Source organism: Lipotes vexillifer, unplaced genomic scaffold (assembly GCF_000442215.2).
Source record: "Lipotes vexillifer unplaced genomic scaffold, Lipotes_vexillifer_v1.1 scaffold1824, whole genome shotgun sequence".
In the NCBI taxonomy this organism is placed as follows: domain Eukaryota; kingdom Metazoa; phylum Chordata; class Mammalia; order Artiodactyla; family Lipotidae; genus Lipotes; species Lipotes vexillifer.
The window spans coordinates 237,347-257,759 of NW_006789288.1; the positions used below are offsets into that span (position 1 = coordinate 237,347).

A 20,413-nucleotide genomic window follows, 5' to 3' on the forward strand; every position below is an offset into this window, starting at 1 on the left:
GTCAGGGAAAGGGCCTTCTAGGCAAAGGAAATAGCAAACACAAAGGCTCCAACACAGAAACAGTCTAGACATGTTTAAGAAACCACAAGAAAGCCATTGTCTCCTGAGCAGAGTGAGCAAGAGAATAGTGGTGGGACATAAGGTGAGAAGTAGCAGAGAATCAACTCATAACGGGTCTTGCAGACTTACTCTGGGTTTTATTCTGGGTGAGATGGGAAATCATCAGAGGATTTTGGCTAAAGGATATTATGGTCTTACTTAATTTTTTAGAAATTGCCCTTTGAAGATAGAATACAGAAGGGTGCATTAGTGTGACATGCTAGCTGCTACAGCAAAGGGAACCAAAAATGCAATGGCTCAAATAAGGTGGAAGGTTATTTCTCTAACTCATATAAAAGCCTGAATTCCAGGTTGGGGGATGGCTTCATTCCACATGATCAATCAGAGGCCCACATTTCTCCCATCTTGTTTCTCTGCCACGCCCTTGGGTGCTGTTTTCCTCTTAGTGGTTAAAGCCAGGTTGTAAGCTGTCCATGCTTGGGCTCACAGGAAAGGGACAAGACGGAGAAGCTAAAATATCTTAAAATCTCTACTCTCAAAGGCTCTAGCCCAGAAGTGGCACACATCTCTTCCTCTCATATTTCTTGGAGTCAGAGATGATTTCCCTAGTTTTTGGCCTGAGCAACTGGAAAAAGGACTTGCCGTTTATGGAGATAGAAAAGACTGCCAGAAGAGCAAGTTTGAAAACATGGGAGCAGACTCAGAGTTCAGTTTTGAGCACGTTGAATTTGAAATGCCTATTGGGGACACCCAAGCTGAGATATGTCTTAGGCAGTTGGATATGTGAGTCTGAGAGAGAGAGAGAGAGAGAGAGAGAGAGATCTATACTTGAGGTGTAAGTTTGGGGAATTGTCAGCATATAAAAGTCATGAGACTAGATGGGAGCATGAACATATGGAGAAGAGCTGTGGAGTAACTAAAAGATACTGAGATGGAGCAGGCGTGAGTAGAAGAGAAAGGGGGAGGTGGGGGGCAAGAGAGAGTGGTTCTAATTTGCTCATATAAGTGAAGAAAGGGCATAAAGAAAGAGGGAGTGAGCAGCAAACTTCACATTCAGTATAGATTGATACCTATATTAGGGAGAGACACGTATCTCTCCTGCATACCAGAAGTAACCATTTAGATAATATAGCGGGGTCTGGGGGGTCTTGTACAGCACCCTTGGGGAAAGAAAGCAAAATACAGGGTATCCATAAAAATCTTTGTACAGTTTGAATTTTTGAAAATTTTGTGTCTGTGTATTATATAAATATTCTATAAAATACAGTCTTTTGCATGTAACTCAAGAGTTGGCATAATAAAAAACTATTTACCACTATTTGAAAATGCCTATCCAATGTAATGTAGGGTTTATTAATGGCATGTGGAAGAAAGTAGTTTGAACAAATGAATCATTAACAGTTTCATTTAAATCTTTATATTTTTCCTCTGTTGTATCTTTACAAATTGTTTATGTCAAATAGCAGTGAATTTGTTAAAAATTTAAACTGCACTAGAACTTTATGGGCATCCTACACAATAGGAAAAAAATCTTACAATGGCCACAGAATCTAAAATAAAGTGTTTGAAGACTAAACAAAAGATGAGGAACACATATATGAAAGGAACAACAGAACTTCAAAGAGTAATGTAGGAGAAAGTGTGGTTTAAGATTTGAAACTTGCCATTTCCTCTTTTGGAACCTAAATACTATACATCCATCAGTTTTTCCCAAATTAATTTCTAAATTTGATGTAATTTAATTCATACTCTCAAAGGAATTCTTTTTCTGGTAGAACAAGAAAAGTTTCTTAACAGAATCCATCTAAAATATAGATGATAAATAGATCATGTTAACTAAAAATTATACTTTCAGTTTATTAGAAAAACTATTTAAGGTGATTGGTATGTCTTGAGTTCAGCTTCCATCACATGCCAAACGTTTGAAATATGGAATTCTTATCGTCTTTCATTTCTAAGGCAATATTTCCAATTTTGATTTTTTTTTACATAAGAATTATTTTAAACAGTGTTATATATGACTAATTTATTTCATTATATTGTGGTAAAAAGTTACTGTAACTTCTGCACTTATAGAATACATTAAAAAATTTTTGATATCATAAATGGATAATTGTTTTTGGAGTTCTTTGAACTTTTAAAACAGTATATAGACAAATAGATCAATGGAATAGAATAGAGGGCACAGAAATAGACCCACACAAATATCGTCAACTGATCTTTGACAGAAGAGCAAAGGCAATTCAGTAGTTCAGTGGAAAAGGATAATCTCATCAACTAATGGTGCTGGACCAATTGCACATTCACAAGCAAAAAAACAAGGCTTGACAAGACCTTACCCCTTTCACAAAAATTAACTCAATTGATCATAAACCTAAATATAAAACACAGAACTAGGAAACTCCTAGAAGATGACATAGGAGAAAAACTCGCTGACCTTGGGTTTGGCGATGACTTTTTTAGACACAACAGCAAGAACACGATCCGTGAAAGAAAAAATTGATAAGTTGGACTTCACTGAAAACATTTGCCCTGTGAAAGGCAAACCATAGATTGGGAGAAGAATGTTTGCAAAACATATCTGATAAAGGACCGTTATCCAGAATATACAAAGAACTCTTAAAACTAAATACAATAAGAGAACAAACAACCCAATTAAAAAACAGGCCACAGGGCTTCCCTGGTGATGCAGTCGTTGAGAGTCCGCCTGCCGATGCAGGGGACACAGGTTCGTGCCTCGGTCCGGGAAGATCCCACATGCCGCGGAGCGGCTGGGCCCATGAGTCATGGCCACTGAGCCTGCGCGTCCGGAGCCTGTGCTCCGCAACAGGAGAGGCCACAACAGTGAGAGGCCCGCGTACTGCAAAAACAAAAACAAAAACAAAACAAAACAAAACAAAAAACAGGCCACGAATCTGAATAGACACCCCACCAAAGAAGACAGACACATGGCAAATAAACATAAGAAAAGATGCTCAACATCATGTTATTACAGAATTGAAAATCAAAATGACAAGAATAACACTACACACCTATGGTATCTCAAAATACCGTAACAGCCAAAATTCAAAACACTGACAACACTTAATGCTGGTGAGGTTGTAGAGCAACAGGAATACTCAGTCATCATGGCAGAATGCAAATAGTATAGCTACTTTGGAGGAAAGTTTGGCAGTTTCTTGGGAAACTGACACCACTTCAGCCAGACACATGCCCAGGGAGTCCCCGATATCAGTGTCTGGTCCAGAAGGCCTGGGTATTGAACTGGTGCTCTGACTGAGCAAACAGTGGGTTCATCTGACCCAGTCATCAACTTCCTTAAGCTGAGCATCCGCCATTTTTAGAAGCTTTGCATCTTTTTAGTCTTTGCTAGTCATTGTGTGTGTACAGATGTTTTTATGGGGGTTGGAGTGGGAAAGCCTAGAGGAATAGAGAGCTCTCTGGGTTCCTATTTAGATGGGTTTATTTTTGTATTCAATATCTAATAGTATTCCACTGCGTGGCTGTGGTACAGCAATAAAAAGAGCAATTTATTCAGCAGTAATAAGAAGTGAGCTCTCAAGCCACAGAAAGACGTGGAGAAATCTTAAATGCATATTGTTAATTAAAATAAACCAATCCGAAAAGGCTACATACTGGATGATTCCAGCCATGTGACATTCTGGAAAAGGCAAAACTAGGGTAACAGTAAAAAGTTCAGGAATTGCCAACAGTTTAAGGGGAGAGAGGGAAGGATGGATAGGTGGAGGGCAGGGGCTTTTTAGGGCCGTGAAACTATTCTGTATGATAGAGTAATGATGAACACATGTCATTATACAAGTGTTAAAACCCATAGAATATACAATACAAACAGTAAACCCTGATGTAAACTATGAACTTCAGTTAATAGTAATGTATCAATATTGGCTCATCATTTGTAACAAATATACCACATTAATATGTTATAACAGGAGAGTTGGGGCAGGGGGAGGGCACAGTTTATGGGAACTCTGTGTACTCTGCTCAGTTTTTCCATAAGCCTAAAATTACTTTGAAAATGAAATCTATTCATTAAAAAAAAAGATTTATATATGGATTTTTTTTCCTCTCAGTAGAAAGTAGATATATCACTGGATTGAACCATCTTTGACTACAAAATATCCTCAACTATGCTACATAATATATGTGCCTTAAATTCAGTTCCAGTTTGATATTTATATTGCTGTTCTGACATCGTTTTCTTTCATTTTCCTGATTAACCTTCGTCTGCCCATTTCATTGTTTTCAACCTTTGTTTCATTTGTTTAGGTAGATTGTTTTTAAATTGGGAAAAAAATTGTTCTAAGGAACAAAAGTCATATGTTCTCTAAGTAGGTATTAGCTTCCAAGAGCTTCAGGTTATACTTCACATCATATATTTATTTGTTATTCATTTCAGTGTTAAAATGTGTGCCTTCCCTGCTTCTTATATATTTGAAGATTGCTGTTTTAAAATGTTTCTACCAGATCAGTGCAGTTAACAACTCTTCAGAGCTGCTCTAAAATTATTTCATTTTTCTTTTCTCTAAAAAATTTAGGACAAAGTTGCTTTAGGAGCTAAGCCCTATAAAGAAGAAATTGAAGAGCTCAAAACAAAGCTGGTGAAAATAGACCTAGAGAAGATGAAAAACGCCAAGGATTTTGAAAAGGAGTATGTCTTTGCCTTAATTGAACATGACTTTAAAACTATATAACTTTCTTTGCATTAGTTAACTTTTTTAAATATATGAAAATATTGTGATTGCTTTTTAAAAAAATAAATACAAACATTCACAGATTTTAAATCTATTAAATTCTCATTACATATGCAAAGTTTTTCAAATAAGCACAATTCTGATTACTAACACACTATGTCTTTGGATGCTTCTTGCTCAATCATATTTAGCTTTAAAATATCCGTTTTATGCTTGAAAGTAAATGTTAAGAACCTGTGGTGTATTTAGCAGTTTGACTAAGGTCTCTGTTGGTTCTTTTAATTTTATTTGTTCTTCCCATTGTATTTTTATGAAAAAGTTGTATTTCCTTTTAAATTATACCTAATGCCCAAGAGCATATCCTCTTTTTATTGATTTACTTATATACAGTACTATATACATAATAGCGTGCCTCAAGTTCTTTGTGGTATAGCATAATCAAAAGAACATTAGCCAGTGTCTAAATTAGAAATATGTTGCCTCTAATGAATATATCACCTTACACAAGCTGTTTAATCTCTCTGGGCCTCACATTCATAATCAATAAAAGGATAGGTTTATATTAAAGGATTTCTTAAGATCCCTTCTGGCTCCTAACACTTTGAATTCTTCCTGTAAATCTTTAATAAATATTTAATGATGATATCTAATTTTGCCTAAAATGTAGCACTCTGAATCTTCATTCGTTCTAACCAGGCTTCCGGTGATAAGAAGTGAAACTTGGGTCTATTAAGATCTTCATTATAAAAAGCAATTTTACTTATAGAATCGAATCAGCAGATACTGTCAGCCTCTAAGAAAAGCAGAGTGTCATTGCTGATTTATCATTGCTGATTAATGCTTAAGCAAACAGTTCACAAAATGTCTCTACCAGGGAACAATGAGTAGAATTTGACCTTTGACTGTATGTATCACCTTAGACCAGAGCTGCAGCCAGGGTTTGCTTTCCTGACAATGTAGAAAGGAAGCTGCTTTTCGCTTTCATGCTCTGGTAATTGTTGTACCTTCAAGGTATTTCTAGGACCTCATGGTAACAGACCAATTATTTATTTTATGGTGCCCCCAGATATAATTTTACACAATATCCGGTTAATAGCTATTGGGCTTCCAGAAATTTTAAAAGAATTGATTTCTCAATGTTAAAAAAATTGCTGCTGCAACCAAGCAGAATACTTCCAATATGGTGGTATTATAGCTGTGAGGTGCATGATACCAGGAGGGTGTCATGAGGGCTCATCTGCTGCTACCAGGATATTGTGTTTATGTGATGTGTCTCATTAGAAAATTCTTGACAGCAGTTGTGTTTATTCCTTCATTAAAAATTAGTTTCTCAGAAACGAAGACCCAACACAGCATAAATAAATAAATAAATAAACTCCTACCCCCAACATCTTCTTAAAAAAAAAAAAAAAAAATTAGTTTCTGGGCTTTTACATATTTCTGTTTTTCTTAATAGAATCACTTCGACAAAAGCCACTGTGGAATATCAAAAAGAAGTTATAAGGCTATTGAGAGAAAATCTTAGAAGAAATCAACAGGCCCAAGATACCTCAAGTAAGTAGAAAATGCTGATATTTCCCGATCTTTGCATTTTGCTTCAATACACTTACATATTTTGAAGACTGCTATTACAGGTATGATAGTCAAAAATAAAGCTAAGTTAATCACTGATTTAGAACTTTTTATTTTTTTAGTTTTTTGGCTGCGTTGGGTCTTTGTTGCTGCATGCAGGTTTTTCTCTGGTTGCAGTGCGCGGGCTACTCATTGCGGTGGTTTCTCTTGTTGTGGAGCACAGGCTCTAGGCTCACGGGCTTCAGTAGTTGTGGCACGTGGGCTCAGTAGCTGTGGCTCACAGGCTCTAGAGCGCAGGCTCAGTAGTTGTGGTGCACAGGCTTAGTTGCTCCGCGGCATGTGGGATCTTCCCAGACCAGGTCTCGAACCCGTGTCCCCTGCATTGGCAGGCGGATTCTTGCCACCAAGGAAGCCCCAAGAAAAAACTGTTTTTAAAATGAATTCATTGGGCTCATATTTATCCTGTGACATCTCCTTAGGTTACTGTAATCTTAACTGTCTATCCATTATAGATTTTTAGAACATACAAATTTTACTTTTGCATAATCAGATCTTTACCTATTGGTGAAAATATCTTTAGCACTGTAAAAGAATGACTTAACTATCAGGGTAGAAGGACACTTCCCAATAAAAATACAAGCACATGTCTTAATAGATTGTAACCATGTGCACAGTAAAAATATTATCAGTTCACAGTAAAAATAACTAAATATTATCCTACTTGTTCTTGATACTGAAAATATAGAGTTGATGCATACTTGCAAACTTTTTGAAATTTATCTTAGGAACAGTCTTCAAGTTTAATGATCAAATTTCTGCATATATATCTCTCAAACTATACCTTTTTCTGTATTTCTATCTCTTATGTTTCATTTGAAAAGAGAAAATGCTGAACAGTACTTGGGGCAGCTTTGTATAGTAAGACAAGCATTGAACTAGCAGTCAGGGACAGGCCTCCGAACTGATTGCCCTCACTTAAGGGCTGTGTGAAATCCTGAAGGCAATGTATATAATAAGGATCAAACTAAAAGTTGTGTGTGCAAAGCACACTGAAAATTCTAAAGGTCAAGCAAGTGTAAGATGATATTTGTGTGCATTATTGTCCACTCATTTAAAAAGAAGAATTAGAGATAGTGTTAAAGATGATCACAGCTCCTATCTGGAAAACTTCAAGGGATAAAAGTAGAACTGAGGATTCCTTGTTGTTACAGAAGGGTCAGGATAACTACTCTTGATTTGTAAGTGACTTTCAGGTACATATTGTCCCTGAATTCAGAATAATTCAAAAGGAAATGGACATTGAGTATCTTCCCCACACACACCTTACCCCCCTCTTATAAATCGTCAGTGACCCAGTGGATTATTCTATTTCATAAGCACCTCACACTTGTATGCAGTTTTATCTAAAATTTACAGAACAGTTCCTTACGTTACTTTTACACACACAGTGTAGAATACGTAATAATATATGCTCTAATATCATTCTAAGGTTTATCTTGTGAACAGGTATGTGTTGAATACTTGTGATGCACTGAATGACAGGGGTGGACCCCACACACACTGTAGGAAGAAACCCGCCAGGTGATTCTACTGCTATAGAAGGATAGATCAATGGAGGACAGCTCTGGGAAGGATTGTTACTACTACAGTGATGGTGAACGATCTCAGCAGGATTATGAGAGTGGAATTGGTGGGTGGAGAGAAGCAGGAGGATTCGAGAGCTGTTTAGAATTGATGACCAAATAGCCGTGTGAGGTTAAGGGAGAAGGAGGTGGGCAAGGATGACTTCCAGGGAGATGGTGGTGTATTGGTTTTTATAGTGACTTACTACCTTTCATAATGTTTTCTTTATTTCTTTATTTGGAACTACTAAAATTATCGCCTGTCTGTATTTTTGCCTCCCACAGTGGTATCAGAACATGCTGATCCTCAGCCTTCAAATAAACCCTTCACCTGTGGAGGTGGCAGTGGCATTGTACAAAGCACAAAAGCTCTTATCCTGAAGAGTGAGTATATACGGCTGGAAAAGGAAGTTTCCAAGTTAAAGCAGCAAAATGAACAGCTAATAAAGCAAAAGAATGAGCTGTTAAGGTAAGATCTGCTCACACGATATAGAAATTATACTTACGTCTTACATGTCGGGGAGGATGATATAGACACATACATAAATAGTTTTTGCAGTTGGCAATCCTTCACACATACGGAGAAAGTAATTTTTAAGTTTCATAAAATATGTCTTTTTTAAAAGGCATAAGAATATGGTAGCACCATTCCAGATGTTGGCTATCTGTCAACTGACCTATTTTTAACTAAGCCAAGAACTAGGAAGTAAAGAAGGATCTTTGAGGGAACAGCTTAAATATACCACAAGTCCATATACCCAAGTCAATGAGGCTCTTACTCAAGGAGGAACCCCTTAGGTCCATTATCGTAGCCTACTTAGTTTTACTTTAAAAACAGTTCTGACAAATTTAATTATTTGGCTTCTACCAATGACTAGAATCTTGTGCTAACCTCTACCAATGAGATGAGGAAAAAAATAGGCATTAAACAAATAATTCCACAAATCACTAATCCTTTGTAATGAGTGCTATCAAGCAAACAGCAACAACAAAAAATAGGACATTATGAAAGGGTATATCACAGAGGGATCAAACCTTATCTAGGTATGGGGAGGGGTGGTGATCAAGAGACTGATGTTTAAGACTGGATGTGAAAAATGAGTAGAAATTAGGCCAGGTGAAAGGAGAGGTGGGTAAGCCTTCTAGGCTGAGGGAACAGCATGTGCACAGGCTTTGAGTCAGGAAGGGTGACCAGCTGGTGGAACTGAAACACATCCACTGTGGCCAGGGCATAGAGACTGAGACAGTGAGGTGCAAGATAAGATGCCAGAGGTAACTGGTCCAGGTTACATAGGCCCCAAAGGTCATTGGGAGGACATTTGGGTGGTATCCTAAAATGTAATGGAAGGATTAACTCCACTGGAGGATTTTAAGCCAAGGTCTGCTGAGATCAGATAGCATCACAGTATAGGAGGCCCCAATTTAGGAATCTGTTTATTGTTGTCCAAGCAAAAGATAATTTTGGCATGGACTGGAATGGTGCCAATGCAGATAAAAATAAGGAAATGAATTTGAGAAGTAAGTATGAGGTTGTATCAACAGACTTGGCTCACGTAAAGGAGAGAAGGGCCCCTAGGATGGCTGCCCAGGGTTCTCTCTGGAGAAACTGGATAAATGCTGGTGGCATTTCCTATGAGAAGCAAGACCGTAACTAACCCAGAAAAGCACCATGAATTATTTCTTTTAAAATAACAAAGGTACATTAGAATCATCTACCCAGACTGATTTATCGAATTATGGCCACAGATTATCAACAGATAAACCTCTGGATGATATCACAGATTTGTTTAAAAACCTGATGTCATGCTCTGAGCTTTCTTTTCAAAACTCCGTGATTACGGAGGTTTATTACAATTACTTAAATTATACTGACCTCATTTCATTTTCTGAACTGTGGAAACGGTCCAAACAGGAAGCATTAGGTTGAAACTTAACTATAAATATGATTAAATAGTAAATTACAGGTTATGTATATTTTACCACAATTTAAAGCAGTTTTTTTTTTTTTTAACTTAAACGTGAGTACGTTGCAGGAATTGCAGTCTTATGGTCTCCTTTTTTCTCCACCTCCACCCACCCGCCCTGCCCTGACCCCTCACATTTAAGCAATAATCATCATCTTTCCAATGAGGTCAAAACGTGGAAGGAGAGAACCCTTAAAAGAGAGACTCACAAAGAAGTAACTTGTGAGAATTCTCCAAAGTCTCCTAAAGTGACTGGAACAGCCTCTAAAAAGAGACAACATATGTCATCTCAGTGCAAGGAAAGGAATTTACAAGATCCTGTGCCAAAGGAATCGCCAAAATCTTGGTTTTTTGATAGCCGATCACACTCTTTGCCAGTACCTTCTCCAGTTCACTATTTTGATAACTCAAGTTTAGGCCTTTGCCCAGGTAGGTAAATATACTGGTTGCTTGGAAATGGGGCGGGGATGGGGGGGCGGATAACGGTTGGAACCTCTCTTTAATGTGTGATCCCCACAGGGCAAGTGTAGACAAGAGAGGATGGCGTTGATCAGGCTCACAGTGCACAGACTTCATTGCTGTTTCTGTGGGAGAAAGTTTCTCCAAAGCACAGCTCTGAAGTGCAGTAGTCACTTTTTACCCCAAGTGAAGCCTTTTTTTTTTTCTTTCCTTTGGTACGTAAAAATTCTACTTGTGAGTCATTGCTTAGCAAATCAAATCTGAAAATAAGATATTTTTTCTTTAGAAATGCGAGAAAACAACCCCAAGTGAAGTTTGCCTCTTAAACCCTCAGCTTTTCCCTGGAATGGACAAGCAACTCTCCCAAGGCCATAAAGATACTACCTTATAAACAAAACCAGTTTTACTGAAAAAGACTTTCTTATCAATTCAATGGGCCAGTATTTCCAATAGTATTATATTCATTTTACACAAGCCAGATCATAGACTTGTATCATTTACTTATTCATTTAATCGATCAGAATTTTTTTATTTCAACTCTGTGTCACATGTTAGACCCTAATGGTACATTAATAAGCAAAACCAGATATGGTCCCTGCCCTCTTAGAGCTTACAGTCTAACAGGTATAGATAGTAATCAAGTGACAAAAAAAAGTAAAATTCTAGAGTGCAAAAGGCTATGAGACTTATAATAGGTTGTTGTTTTTTAAATATTACAGAAATCTTCCTTGAAAAAGGGAACTGAGATCTAGGAGGTTAATGTGAGTTAGCTTAACAAAGAGGGGAGGGAAAAGCGTTTTAGGCAGATGGGACAGTGACAGCTGCCCTCGCGGTAGGAGGGACCACAGTCAGGGGAAGGATTGAAAGAAATATGCTGTGGCCAGAGCACAAGGAGCACAGGCTTCTGTGGATGTAGTCAGTGAAGCCAAAGAGAGAGCTCAGAGCCAGACATGCAGGACTTTGTAGATAGTGTAAAGGAATTTAAACTTGATCCTGTAGCCATATAGAGGAAGCCGTTGGAAGACTTTAAACAATAGCAGGGGGGACGTGTTGACTTGTAAATTTTGAAAACATTACCTCAAATGTTAGGTAACCAACAAATCATAGGAGCAAGAGTTTGACAGTTGCCTGGGCAAGGGTGACAGCATGAACCTGGGCAGGTGCAATGGAGATGGAGAGACGTGGACAGATGGGAGAGATTTGGGGGCAAAATGAGCAGTGCTAGGTGCCTGATCGGATGGACTGGGGTGGAGTCGGGGATCGCTCCCAGCTCTGCAGAGGTGCTATACACAGAGGTGGGGAACATGTCCGGAGAAGCTCTGTAGTATGGCGTTTCTCAGTCTTTGTCACCACATAGCATTTATCATGTGCCCACGTGTGTATGGCCACAGCCCTTTGTGACAGTGTATCTGCCTCTCAGAAATACCCTTTTATGCACTTGTAGAAACCTAAAGCAACAAAGCTGTACATTAAGAGAGGCCGCTGCCAGAGATCATGTAAAGCTCTGAGCAAAGGTTACCCGGGTTTATGAGAACTCCACTTTGTGACAAAGAAGGAATCAGTCCGTTCTCGTCAACTACACGGCAAAATTGGATCACGTCAGCACTCTGACAGTGCTGTTAGAGATATAGGAAGGAACAACCCAATTTGGAAAAAATTTTGAACTATTCACTTCATTGATTAGTATGTAACAAACATTTGAGGACCTTCCATTAGCTAACACTTCTGTGGAACTTTTGCTGTACACACACACACACACACACACACACCATTTTAGAAGGGTCTATTCAAACACTGATAAAGTTTTATAATCACCTGTTGATTTTTATCTGACAGTGCCAAAGGCACATGCATAATATGAAGTAATCCAACCTCAAATAAAAGTGCTTAAGTTTTTTTATTCAATACATGGATCTCTCTGGTACCATTTTGAAGTAAAATAAAAGAGTAGTCTGGAGGGATATATAAATCAAAAACTGACCAATTCAGAATTAAAGGACATAGTCTCAGCTTGAATTAGTAAAGTATCAGTCTAAAAAAATTTTAATTATAAAAGGAAATTTATATTATCTCAACACCTAAGATAGTTTCCAAGACCAGTTATTCTAGATTTACTTGCATGAATATAATAATTTGAAAATAAATATTGTTTATAAACAAATAGATGCAGTTGAAGTGCTTTTTAAAGGCTCAAAGAAAACTCATTAAAGATGGCTAAATATTCTCTAAAATACATAGTATTTGTACAGCTCACCATTTTTTTCCCCCCCTAAAAATAGGACAAAAGAAAATCTAACTGAGTTAATCTGTGTTTGGTTCACTTTGAATCTCAAATTGATGAATTCCAAATAAGACTTTATTACTCCTTGGTTTTATGTACAATATGGTTTTTCTAACAATTCATCTTATGAGAAAATGGGGAATAAACTTCAACTCTGAAACTAACACACTGTTGTGAAGCAATCATACTCCAATAAAGTTCTATTAAAAAAAAAAAAACTTCAATTCTGCTGAAGTGAAATACAGTTTTTTAACAAACAAAATAATGAACCATGTTTAAGTGCTGTGTTCCACTCTTCTTACATCTCTACTCCAAACATCCTTTTCACTTTAGTTGTATTTGGGATTTGTGTATGTTTTTACTAAGATTACTTTTGTTGTTGATTTTTTTTTTTTTTTTTTTCCCCTCTCAGAAGAACAAATTGCTGGAGCGGAGACTGTGGATCCCCAGCCAGGTCCTTGGCATGCCTCCTCTGGAAAAGATGTCCCTGAGTGCAAGACTCAGTAGATTACTCTCTGTCACTTTTCTGGGGGCCCAGCGTTCCATGTTTGGAAATGCCTGCGTTTATCCCTGGCAATGATGTCACAGTCCAACTTAATTTCAGTTCAGTTTTCACTTTGCCGGTAGAATTGGAAGGTGAAGGAACGGGATTCATTCCCGTTATTTAGAATGGTGATAGCAATACCTTCTTCTTGAATGTGGTAATCCTTTAGAAGTCGAATAGTTTTATTTATTTATATGTTTTGTAAAGAATAAAGTTATTGAAGGAAATTTCCACTCTTTCCACGAATACATAAAATGTATACTGTTTCATTAATGTAAAGTTATCCACATGTGACTTAGAGAATTCCAAAGCATGATTCATAAATTAATATGAAACATCATTTAATTAAAATTACAGACTCCCTTTTTAGTACCTTGAACATTCAATAAACGTTTGCTTAGTTCTGAATGACAGCACCATGTAATATTAACTGATGGTTTCTCGGTGGGGTACTCAGGGTATATTTGGCTCTCTTCTCTTCTTGTTTGTTGACTTTCAGAATTTTGCTCTAAAAATACACACATGCATTCCACACTTAGGTTGTTAAGGAATAGCAAGTGATACGACCTCTTCATTTTCTAGTTTTAATCTTCCTTTTGCTGTGATAAGGTACAAAAGTTGTTTCTCACTTTTCAGTGTTTTACCAACCACCCCACTCCTTATGCAAGCACTCTAAATTGGTTGGTTTGTTATTAGACTTTATACTCGATTGCACATTTATTCCCAACTGGAAGAACCACATAGATTTATTTTACCCTTTCACTTTAGACATGGGGAAACAGCAACCAGAGTTTCCATCAAAGTTTTCTCAACCTGGGTCCCCACAGATACGTAAGGCATTCTAAGGTGGACTTCATGTAGGCTGTAAAACCTCTGAAATTTAATGTTAACTTTTGTGTGTGGATTCATTTGTCTAGGGTACTAAGGTCCATACTTGCTTTTATCATACTCCCAAAGGGGTCTCTGACCCTACAAGAGGTTATGCACTACGTTTTAGAGAGTATTTGATATTTTATAGCATATAACTTTGAAAAACCACATAGAACAGCAAGATGCTTAAGGTTCAGAACAGAGTTAGTGATTTCAAGGCAGTCTTGGCTCTTTGGTAAGAATATTTATTCAAAGGAAGAGATTATGAATTGCATCATAGCCATCATTCTAAGGTCTGGATTGGATATTTTCTCTTATCTAACTTACTGTCACAGGGATTCAATAGGGCTGAGGGGAAAGTGTCCCCTCCTATAATCTTCTCCCCTGGGCCTGTTTCTCCTTTTCGCCCTTTTACCCAAACAGAGCACTATAACAGCACTGCAGGTTTGATTCTTTACGACGTCTCGTAGGTACGTTCACCTGAATAATAAAACTAGTTTAAAGGCCATTAAAAATATAATCAGTCATCAGGTTTCCAGTCTAGCAGAATGTTGCTTAACTCTGAATTTGGATGTCCATTTCCTTCCCTGGATTTGGGAAATTTGGGGCCATTATTGATTTCCTCAAATCAGCTCTTCGTCCCCGTCTCTCTTCTTCTGGTCTACTTGCTAGTGTCCCATAAGTACCTTAGGCTCCCTTCACTTTTTTCTTTCTTTTTGCTTCTCTGACTGGATAATTTCAAATGACCTGTCTTCCACTTTGTTGATTCTTCTGCTTGATCAAGTCTGCTGTTGAACCCCTCTAGTGAATTTTTCAATTTGGTTATTATATTCTTCAGTGCCAGAATTTGTTTGGTTCTTTTTTATAGTTTCTATTTATTTGTTACTATTTTCATTTTGCTCGTGCATCATTTTCCTGATTTCATTTAGTTGTCTGCATTCTCTTGTAGATCATTGAGCTTGTTTAAAACTATTATTTTTAATTATTTGATAGGTAATTCTTAGATTGCCATTTCTTTGGAGTTGGTTTCTGGGGATTTATGTTGTTTCTTTGTGTGCCTTCTGACTTTTTGCTGGGTTTATGCATTTGAAAAAACAGCCACCTCTTCTAGCTTCGTACAGGGGAGCACCATCAATGAGCTCATTTATAGATGCTGGGGTCCTCTGAATCAACCTTTTGGTGGGATTGCAACTTCTCTGGGCTTGTGTGTGTGATTTGCCAACTCGAGAGGGTTGCCAGCGCCTTTTTCAGGAGCTCATAACCTCTTCCTCCTTCTGGTGTCTGTCTGCAGTACTGCAGGTTCTTTGTTGCTACAGCAGGAAGCCACCCCACTGCCCATTCTTCTCGTTGGCCCCCAGGCAGCCAAAGTACATCAGCACCCCAAGTCAGGCGAAACACAAACCAGTCACTTGTGCAGCCATCCAAGAAGCTGGAACACCAGACACACACTCTACCCATCTTCCTCCCTCTCAAGGATGAAGCTTCGAGCTGGGCACGTTGTCCTGATTGTGCAGAGCCACACCAGCCTCTGATGGCATAGCAGGCTCTCTGGTGCCAAACCATGCCGGTTCCATCAGCACTCCAGGTAGGGGAGCGTGACCAGTCACTCAAGCAGCCCTCAGAAAGCTGGAACTTTGGGTGAATCTTCCACTCTCCTCTTTCCCCCTAGTCCCCACGATGGGGAAACTGAGCCAGGGGCTAAGCTGTGCTAGCCTGGGAGAGGGGTAGTAGCGGGTAAAAACCGGCTCTTATCACCCGCTTCAGTGTGGCTGTTCTCAGCTTTGCCCTCACCCAGCGTACTGCAGTTTCTTAATGGGCTTCTGAAGTTCTCACAAAAGTATTTCGGTCCATATATGGTTGTTAAGTCGGTGTCTGTCGGGGAAAGAGAGCTGGCTCTTCTGTTCCTCCATCAATGTTGGAAAGTTGCTAACCTCTAATGATCTGAGTTTCAATATTGTGATGAGTGTTTGTGAAGGAATGGTAGTGAAAATCAGCAGTGGAAACTTACAAGAAGGTTAAAAAGCAGTAATCTGGTCAGACAATACTAAAATGATCTGAAAAGCAAAATTAGGACCAGAGAAGACAAAATATATTTACTGTTCATAAGAAACATGTTCTTGAGCCTGGCAGAATTATTACTGAGAGCCTACCATTCATATTCAGCAAATATTAAAAGACCATCTACTATGAACTCATTGGTCTAGGCACCAAAAGGTACTTTTGGGTTTTTTTTTTTTAATTTTTAAAGGGCAATGTTTGCTATCCATTATAACTGAATTTATAATAATCATTAAGTACAAGTGTAACATATTGTACTGATGGTTTTACATGCCGAGTCTTTCCTCACAACATCCCTGAGGTAAGTGCTATGACTATTTTAAAGATGAGAAAACTGAGATTTATAGTTAAGTGACTTAGCTAGTGAGGGAAAGACGTGGGACTTACCTTTATCCTTCTGACTTCACAGTCTTTGTTCTGAGCCACTGTGACTATTATAAATACACTTAGCTCCAAGAGCAAAAAAGTGGTTGAAAGAAGTTTATTTTCCTCACATAAGAAATCCAGAGGAGTCAGTCTAGGGCTGTTGTCTTGAGGCTGTCTTCAAGGAACCAGGTCCCTTCTCTCACCCTGCTGTCTTTATGCGTCTGACCTCACACCAAGTCACAACATGGCTGCCATGTCCCTATGCATCATAGATGCATTCCAGGAGCAAAGAAGGGAAGGAGCAAAAGTCAAAAGCCTTTCAGAGAGGCATCATCTTTTTATCCAAGAAGGAAGTCCTCAGAGATTGCAGCCTATGTTTCGTTGGCCAGCTCTAGTAGCAAAGAAGGCTAGGAATTTGATAGTTGTTTTCCAGCCTTTATAAAGTAAAAGGCAGGGGAAGTCGGGTGGGTGTTGAGTGAGCCCTACTTAAATAGCACATGCACAAAATAGCCTAAACAGTCTCGGCTCAGTTACACACCTGATAAAGTGATGAGTTACTAAGCCTCTAGAGAGGGCTCACAGGATCTAGTCCATTCTTTTTGATCGGATATTTCTGTTCTCTTCAGCCAAACCTGATTTTTTGCTCTTACCCAACAATGCACTTTGAAGTTCCCCAGACTCAACCCCCTCAGTATACTCAGGATGCCTGCATTCTGCCACTAAGTATATATTAGTGTTAGAATAGACTGCGTGTGCCAAAATAGCTGTACTTATACCTTAAAAAGCACAAGAGAATTTTTATGTCCCTCCCTCTGAACTATCTAGGTCAGGGTCCAGGAAGGAAGGCTCCAGTATCTTCAGTGACCTGCATTCCTTCTATTTTGTTGCTAACTTCCACATGCAATTCCTGACTCATTCAATCTTTGAGTGCTCCCAGACAGCACATAGTAGGTGCTAATAAAAGAGAAGGGGGAGGGCTTCCCTGGTGGCGCAGTGGTTGAGAGTCCGCCTGCCGATGCAGGGGACACGGGTTGGTGCCCCGGTCCGGGAAGATCCCACATGCCGCGGAGCGGCTGGGCCCGTGAGCCATGGCCGCTGAGCCTGCGCGTCCGGAGTCTGTGCTCCGCAACGGGAGAGGCCACAGCAGTGAGAGGCCCGCGTACCAACAGTGAAAAGCTGAAAGCTTTTCCTCTAAGATCAAGAAAAAGAGAAGGGGGGCTTCCCTGGTGGCGCAGTGGTTGAGAATCCGCCTGCCGATGCAGGGAACACGGGTTCGTGGCCCGGTCTGGGAAGAGCCCCACATGCCGCGGAGCGGCTGGGCTCGTAAGCCATGGCCGCTGAGCCTGCGCGTCCGGAGCCTGTGCTCCGCAACGAGAGAGGCCACGACAGTGAGAGGCCCGCGTACCGGGGGGGGAAAAAAAAAGAGAGAAGGACTTAGGTTAAATTAGTGAAGGAAATGATTTCAACATTCTAAGTAAGATGCTTTTCTACTTTTCACCTTCTACGTAATTGGAGTTAACAGTTCTACCTGAGCTCCACTAGATGGCAGCACATTACATATAAAGTATGTGAATGTGCGAATTATTTTCTAAAAACTGGAGGAACCTGAACTACAAATCCCAACATGCATTAGGCACCTGACCTGATTTTGCACAAAGGTCTTAAGTTTGTTGCCCGCGCTGTGATCTCGAGGACGCCATCAACTTGCTGCTGTAAAGTAAGGTTTCCCAATAGATTTTATTTTTGAAATAGATTTATTTATTAATTTATTTATTTTGGCTGCGTTGGGTCTTCGTTGCTGCCCGCGGGCTTTCTCTAGTTGCAGCCAGCGGGGGCTGCTCTTCGTTGCGGTGCGCGGGCTTCTCATTGCGGTGGCCTCTCGGTGCGGAGCACGGGCTCTAGGCGCGCGGGCTTCAGTAGCGGTGGCGCGTGGGCTCTAGAGCACAGGCTAATTAGTTGTGGCACACGGGCTTAGTTGCTCCGCGGTATGTGGGGTCTTACTGGACCAGGGCTCGAACCCGTGTCCTCTTTATTGGCAGGCGGATTCTTAACCACTGCGCCACCAGGGAAGCCCTCCCAGTGTATTTTAAATGAAACTTTGGCCAGGGAAAAGGAGAGGTTTTCTTTTCAGATGTTAGTTTTGCACATTACCTTTTTTCAGGATTAAACTTAGCAGTTTAGTTCAGGATACGGATGGGTTTTTAACAAGTTTGAAACTCCGGTAGGTTTTTCAAAATAGCCAAAGGAGAGGATTTTACAGTGTCAAAGTGGACATTGTTTTCCTGGCTTATGAAGAAAGAGTTCCTGAAAATGCTCTGTGTCTCTGCTAATCAAAAATTAACACTTTGAGGGAATTCCCTGGTGGTCCAGTGGTTAGGACTTGGTGCTTTCACTGCTGGGGCCCGGGTTCAATCCCTGGTGGCGGAAATAAGAGCACATAAGGCCTACGGCGCGGCAAAAAAAATTTAACACTTTGATTCCAATATTTAGAGTAAGAAATCCATCATGTCTGGTTTTCACGTTGGATTTATTGAAAGTTGCCTCATTTCACCATTTCAGCCCGTTTGCACTCATTTTTCCAAACAAATCCGTTTCAATATAATAGTGCAGTTATATCTAGTAGTAAGGCTTTGGTTCGAAAATCTGGTCCCAGAAAATAGGGAGGACAGCTCGGGGGAGGTTTTCATAGTGAACAAAACGGCTGCCCTGTGCTTCAGCAGTTGTTTAGTAAGTGCTTCTGTGGGTGTCAAAGCCTCCTAGGGAAATATTTGCAATGTGCCTTCACAGTCCCATGACCCAGAAGTCACTAATGCCAGTGGTGTAAAATAGCAGCTGTTTAATACATCATGCTCGAGATTGGGGGAGGGTAAAGATTATTGGAGTTTCGACCCTTAACCATGTTTTAAGTAAAAACATATCACTCATGTAAGAAGAAAAATAAAAGCTGAAAATTCATTGCATCAGACTAGGTCAGGCATTGTAAAAGCCCAGCTCTCCATCAATCAGAGACCATCAGTGAAGCCGTAAGCTAGTCCCTGGAGTCAGCTCTTATAAAAGCGCGCTGTTAGTCTAGCCCTCTGAGAAGCTGACTCCGAGAGTTCGTAACACGCACGGGGTCTATTAGGGGAAATGCTGGTGCGAGAGAAAATGAGTGGGGAACTAGGTAAGGCTGGGAGAGCCAGCAGACCACGACGGAAGTCTGCCTGCAAGGGAGGGAGCAGGGACACTGGGCTGGGCGGTGTGGGCGCATCCTTCACGGCGCGGGAGGGTCCGCGAGGCCGGCGGGAGGAGCTCGATGTGTCCCAGAAGTGGGCCTGCCTTAGCGTTCGTGCCGCACTCAGGCATCGGCTGGGAAAGGCCAGGGAGAGGTGGCCTCTGCACAAACTCACCGATGGGTTTCAGAGCACAGCGCCGGCCTCGTGGTCAGTTACCGGGCACCTGTTCCGCAGACCCGCAGGCCCCTGGCGCTGCGTGGGAATTTAGAACCATGAGGTCTTCTCTTGGACCCGCAATCAGGAGGCCTGGGTTTGAATTCATAGCCGTGAAACACTGGGCAAGCCACGTAATCTCTTTGAAGTCTGTGCACTGGTGACCAGGCCCTATGTCAACTCTTAAACACTTCCCTCATCCACCCCTGCTCTCCGTCCCTGCTGTTTCTCCACCGTCTCTGCACCACTGCCGCCACCTCCGAAGGAAACCCCCTGCTCTCGCCTGCTCACTCCCTCCCCAGGTCTGTTCTCCACTGTGAGCTTTCTAGAATACACATCTGATCATGTCATGCTCTTAAAAGCCTCATTGCCCATTGCCCACAGGAGTGACTAGCCCCCAGAAAGGAGAGCTTGCACAAAGGGTGGAGGCTTGAAATCCCGGTGAGTGCGCATTGGGTTCAGCAGAAAGCCAAGTTT

At 40.3% G+C, this 20,413-nt stretch overlaps 2 protein-coding genes across 2 annotated transcripts in view; both read left to right on the plus strand.

Annotated features, from left to right (window-relative positions):
- CENPE (centromere protein E) overlaps window positions 1-13,177 on the plus strand; it is a 73,366-nt gene extending 60,189 nt beyond the window's left edge. Inside the window, 5 exon segments of the mRNA XM_007462455.1 lie at window positions 4,617-4,729; window positions 6,229-6,326; window positions 8,252-8,435; window positions 10,073-10,359; window positions 13,083-13,177. Coding sequence (XP_007462517.1) covers window positions 4,617-4,729; window positions 6,229-6,326; window positions 8,252-8,435; window positions 10,073-10,359; window positions 13,083-13,177 — 777 coding nt within the window.
- Window positions 13,178-18,166: 4,989 nt separating this feature from the next.
- Window positions 18,167-20,413, plus strand: part of BDH2 (3-hydroxybutyrate dehydrogenase 2) — a 22,902-nt gene continuing 20,655 nt past the window's right edge. The window contains exon 1 of the mRNA XM_007462456.1: window positions 18,167-18,225. The gene's annotated coding sequence lies outside the window, so the exon portion shown is untranslated. The remainder of the gene's footprint in view (window positions 18,226-20,413) is intronic.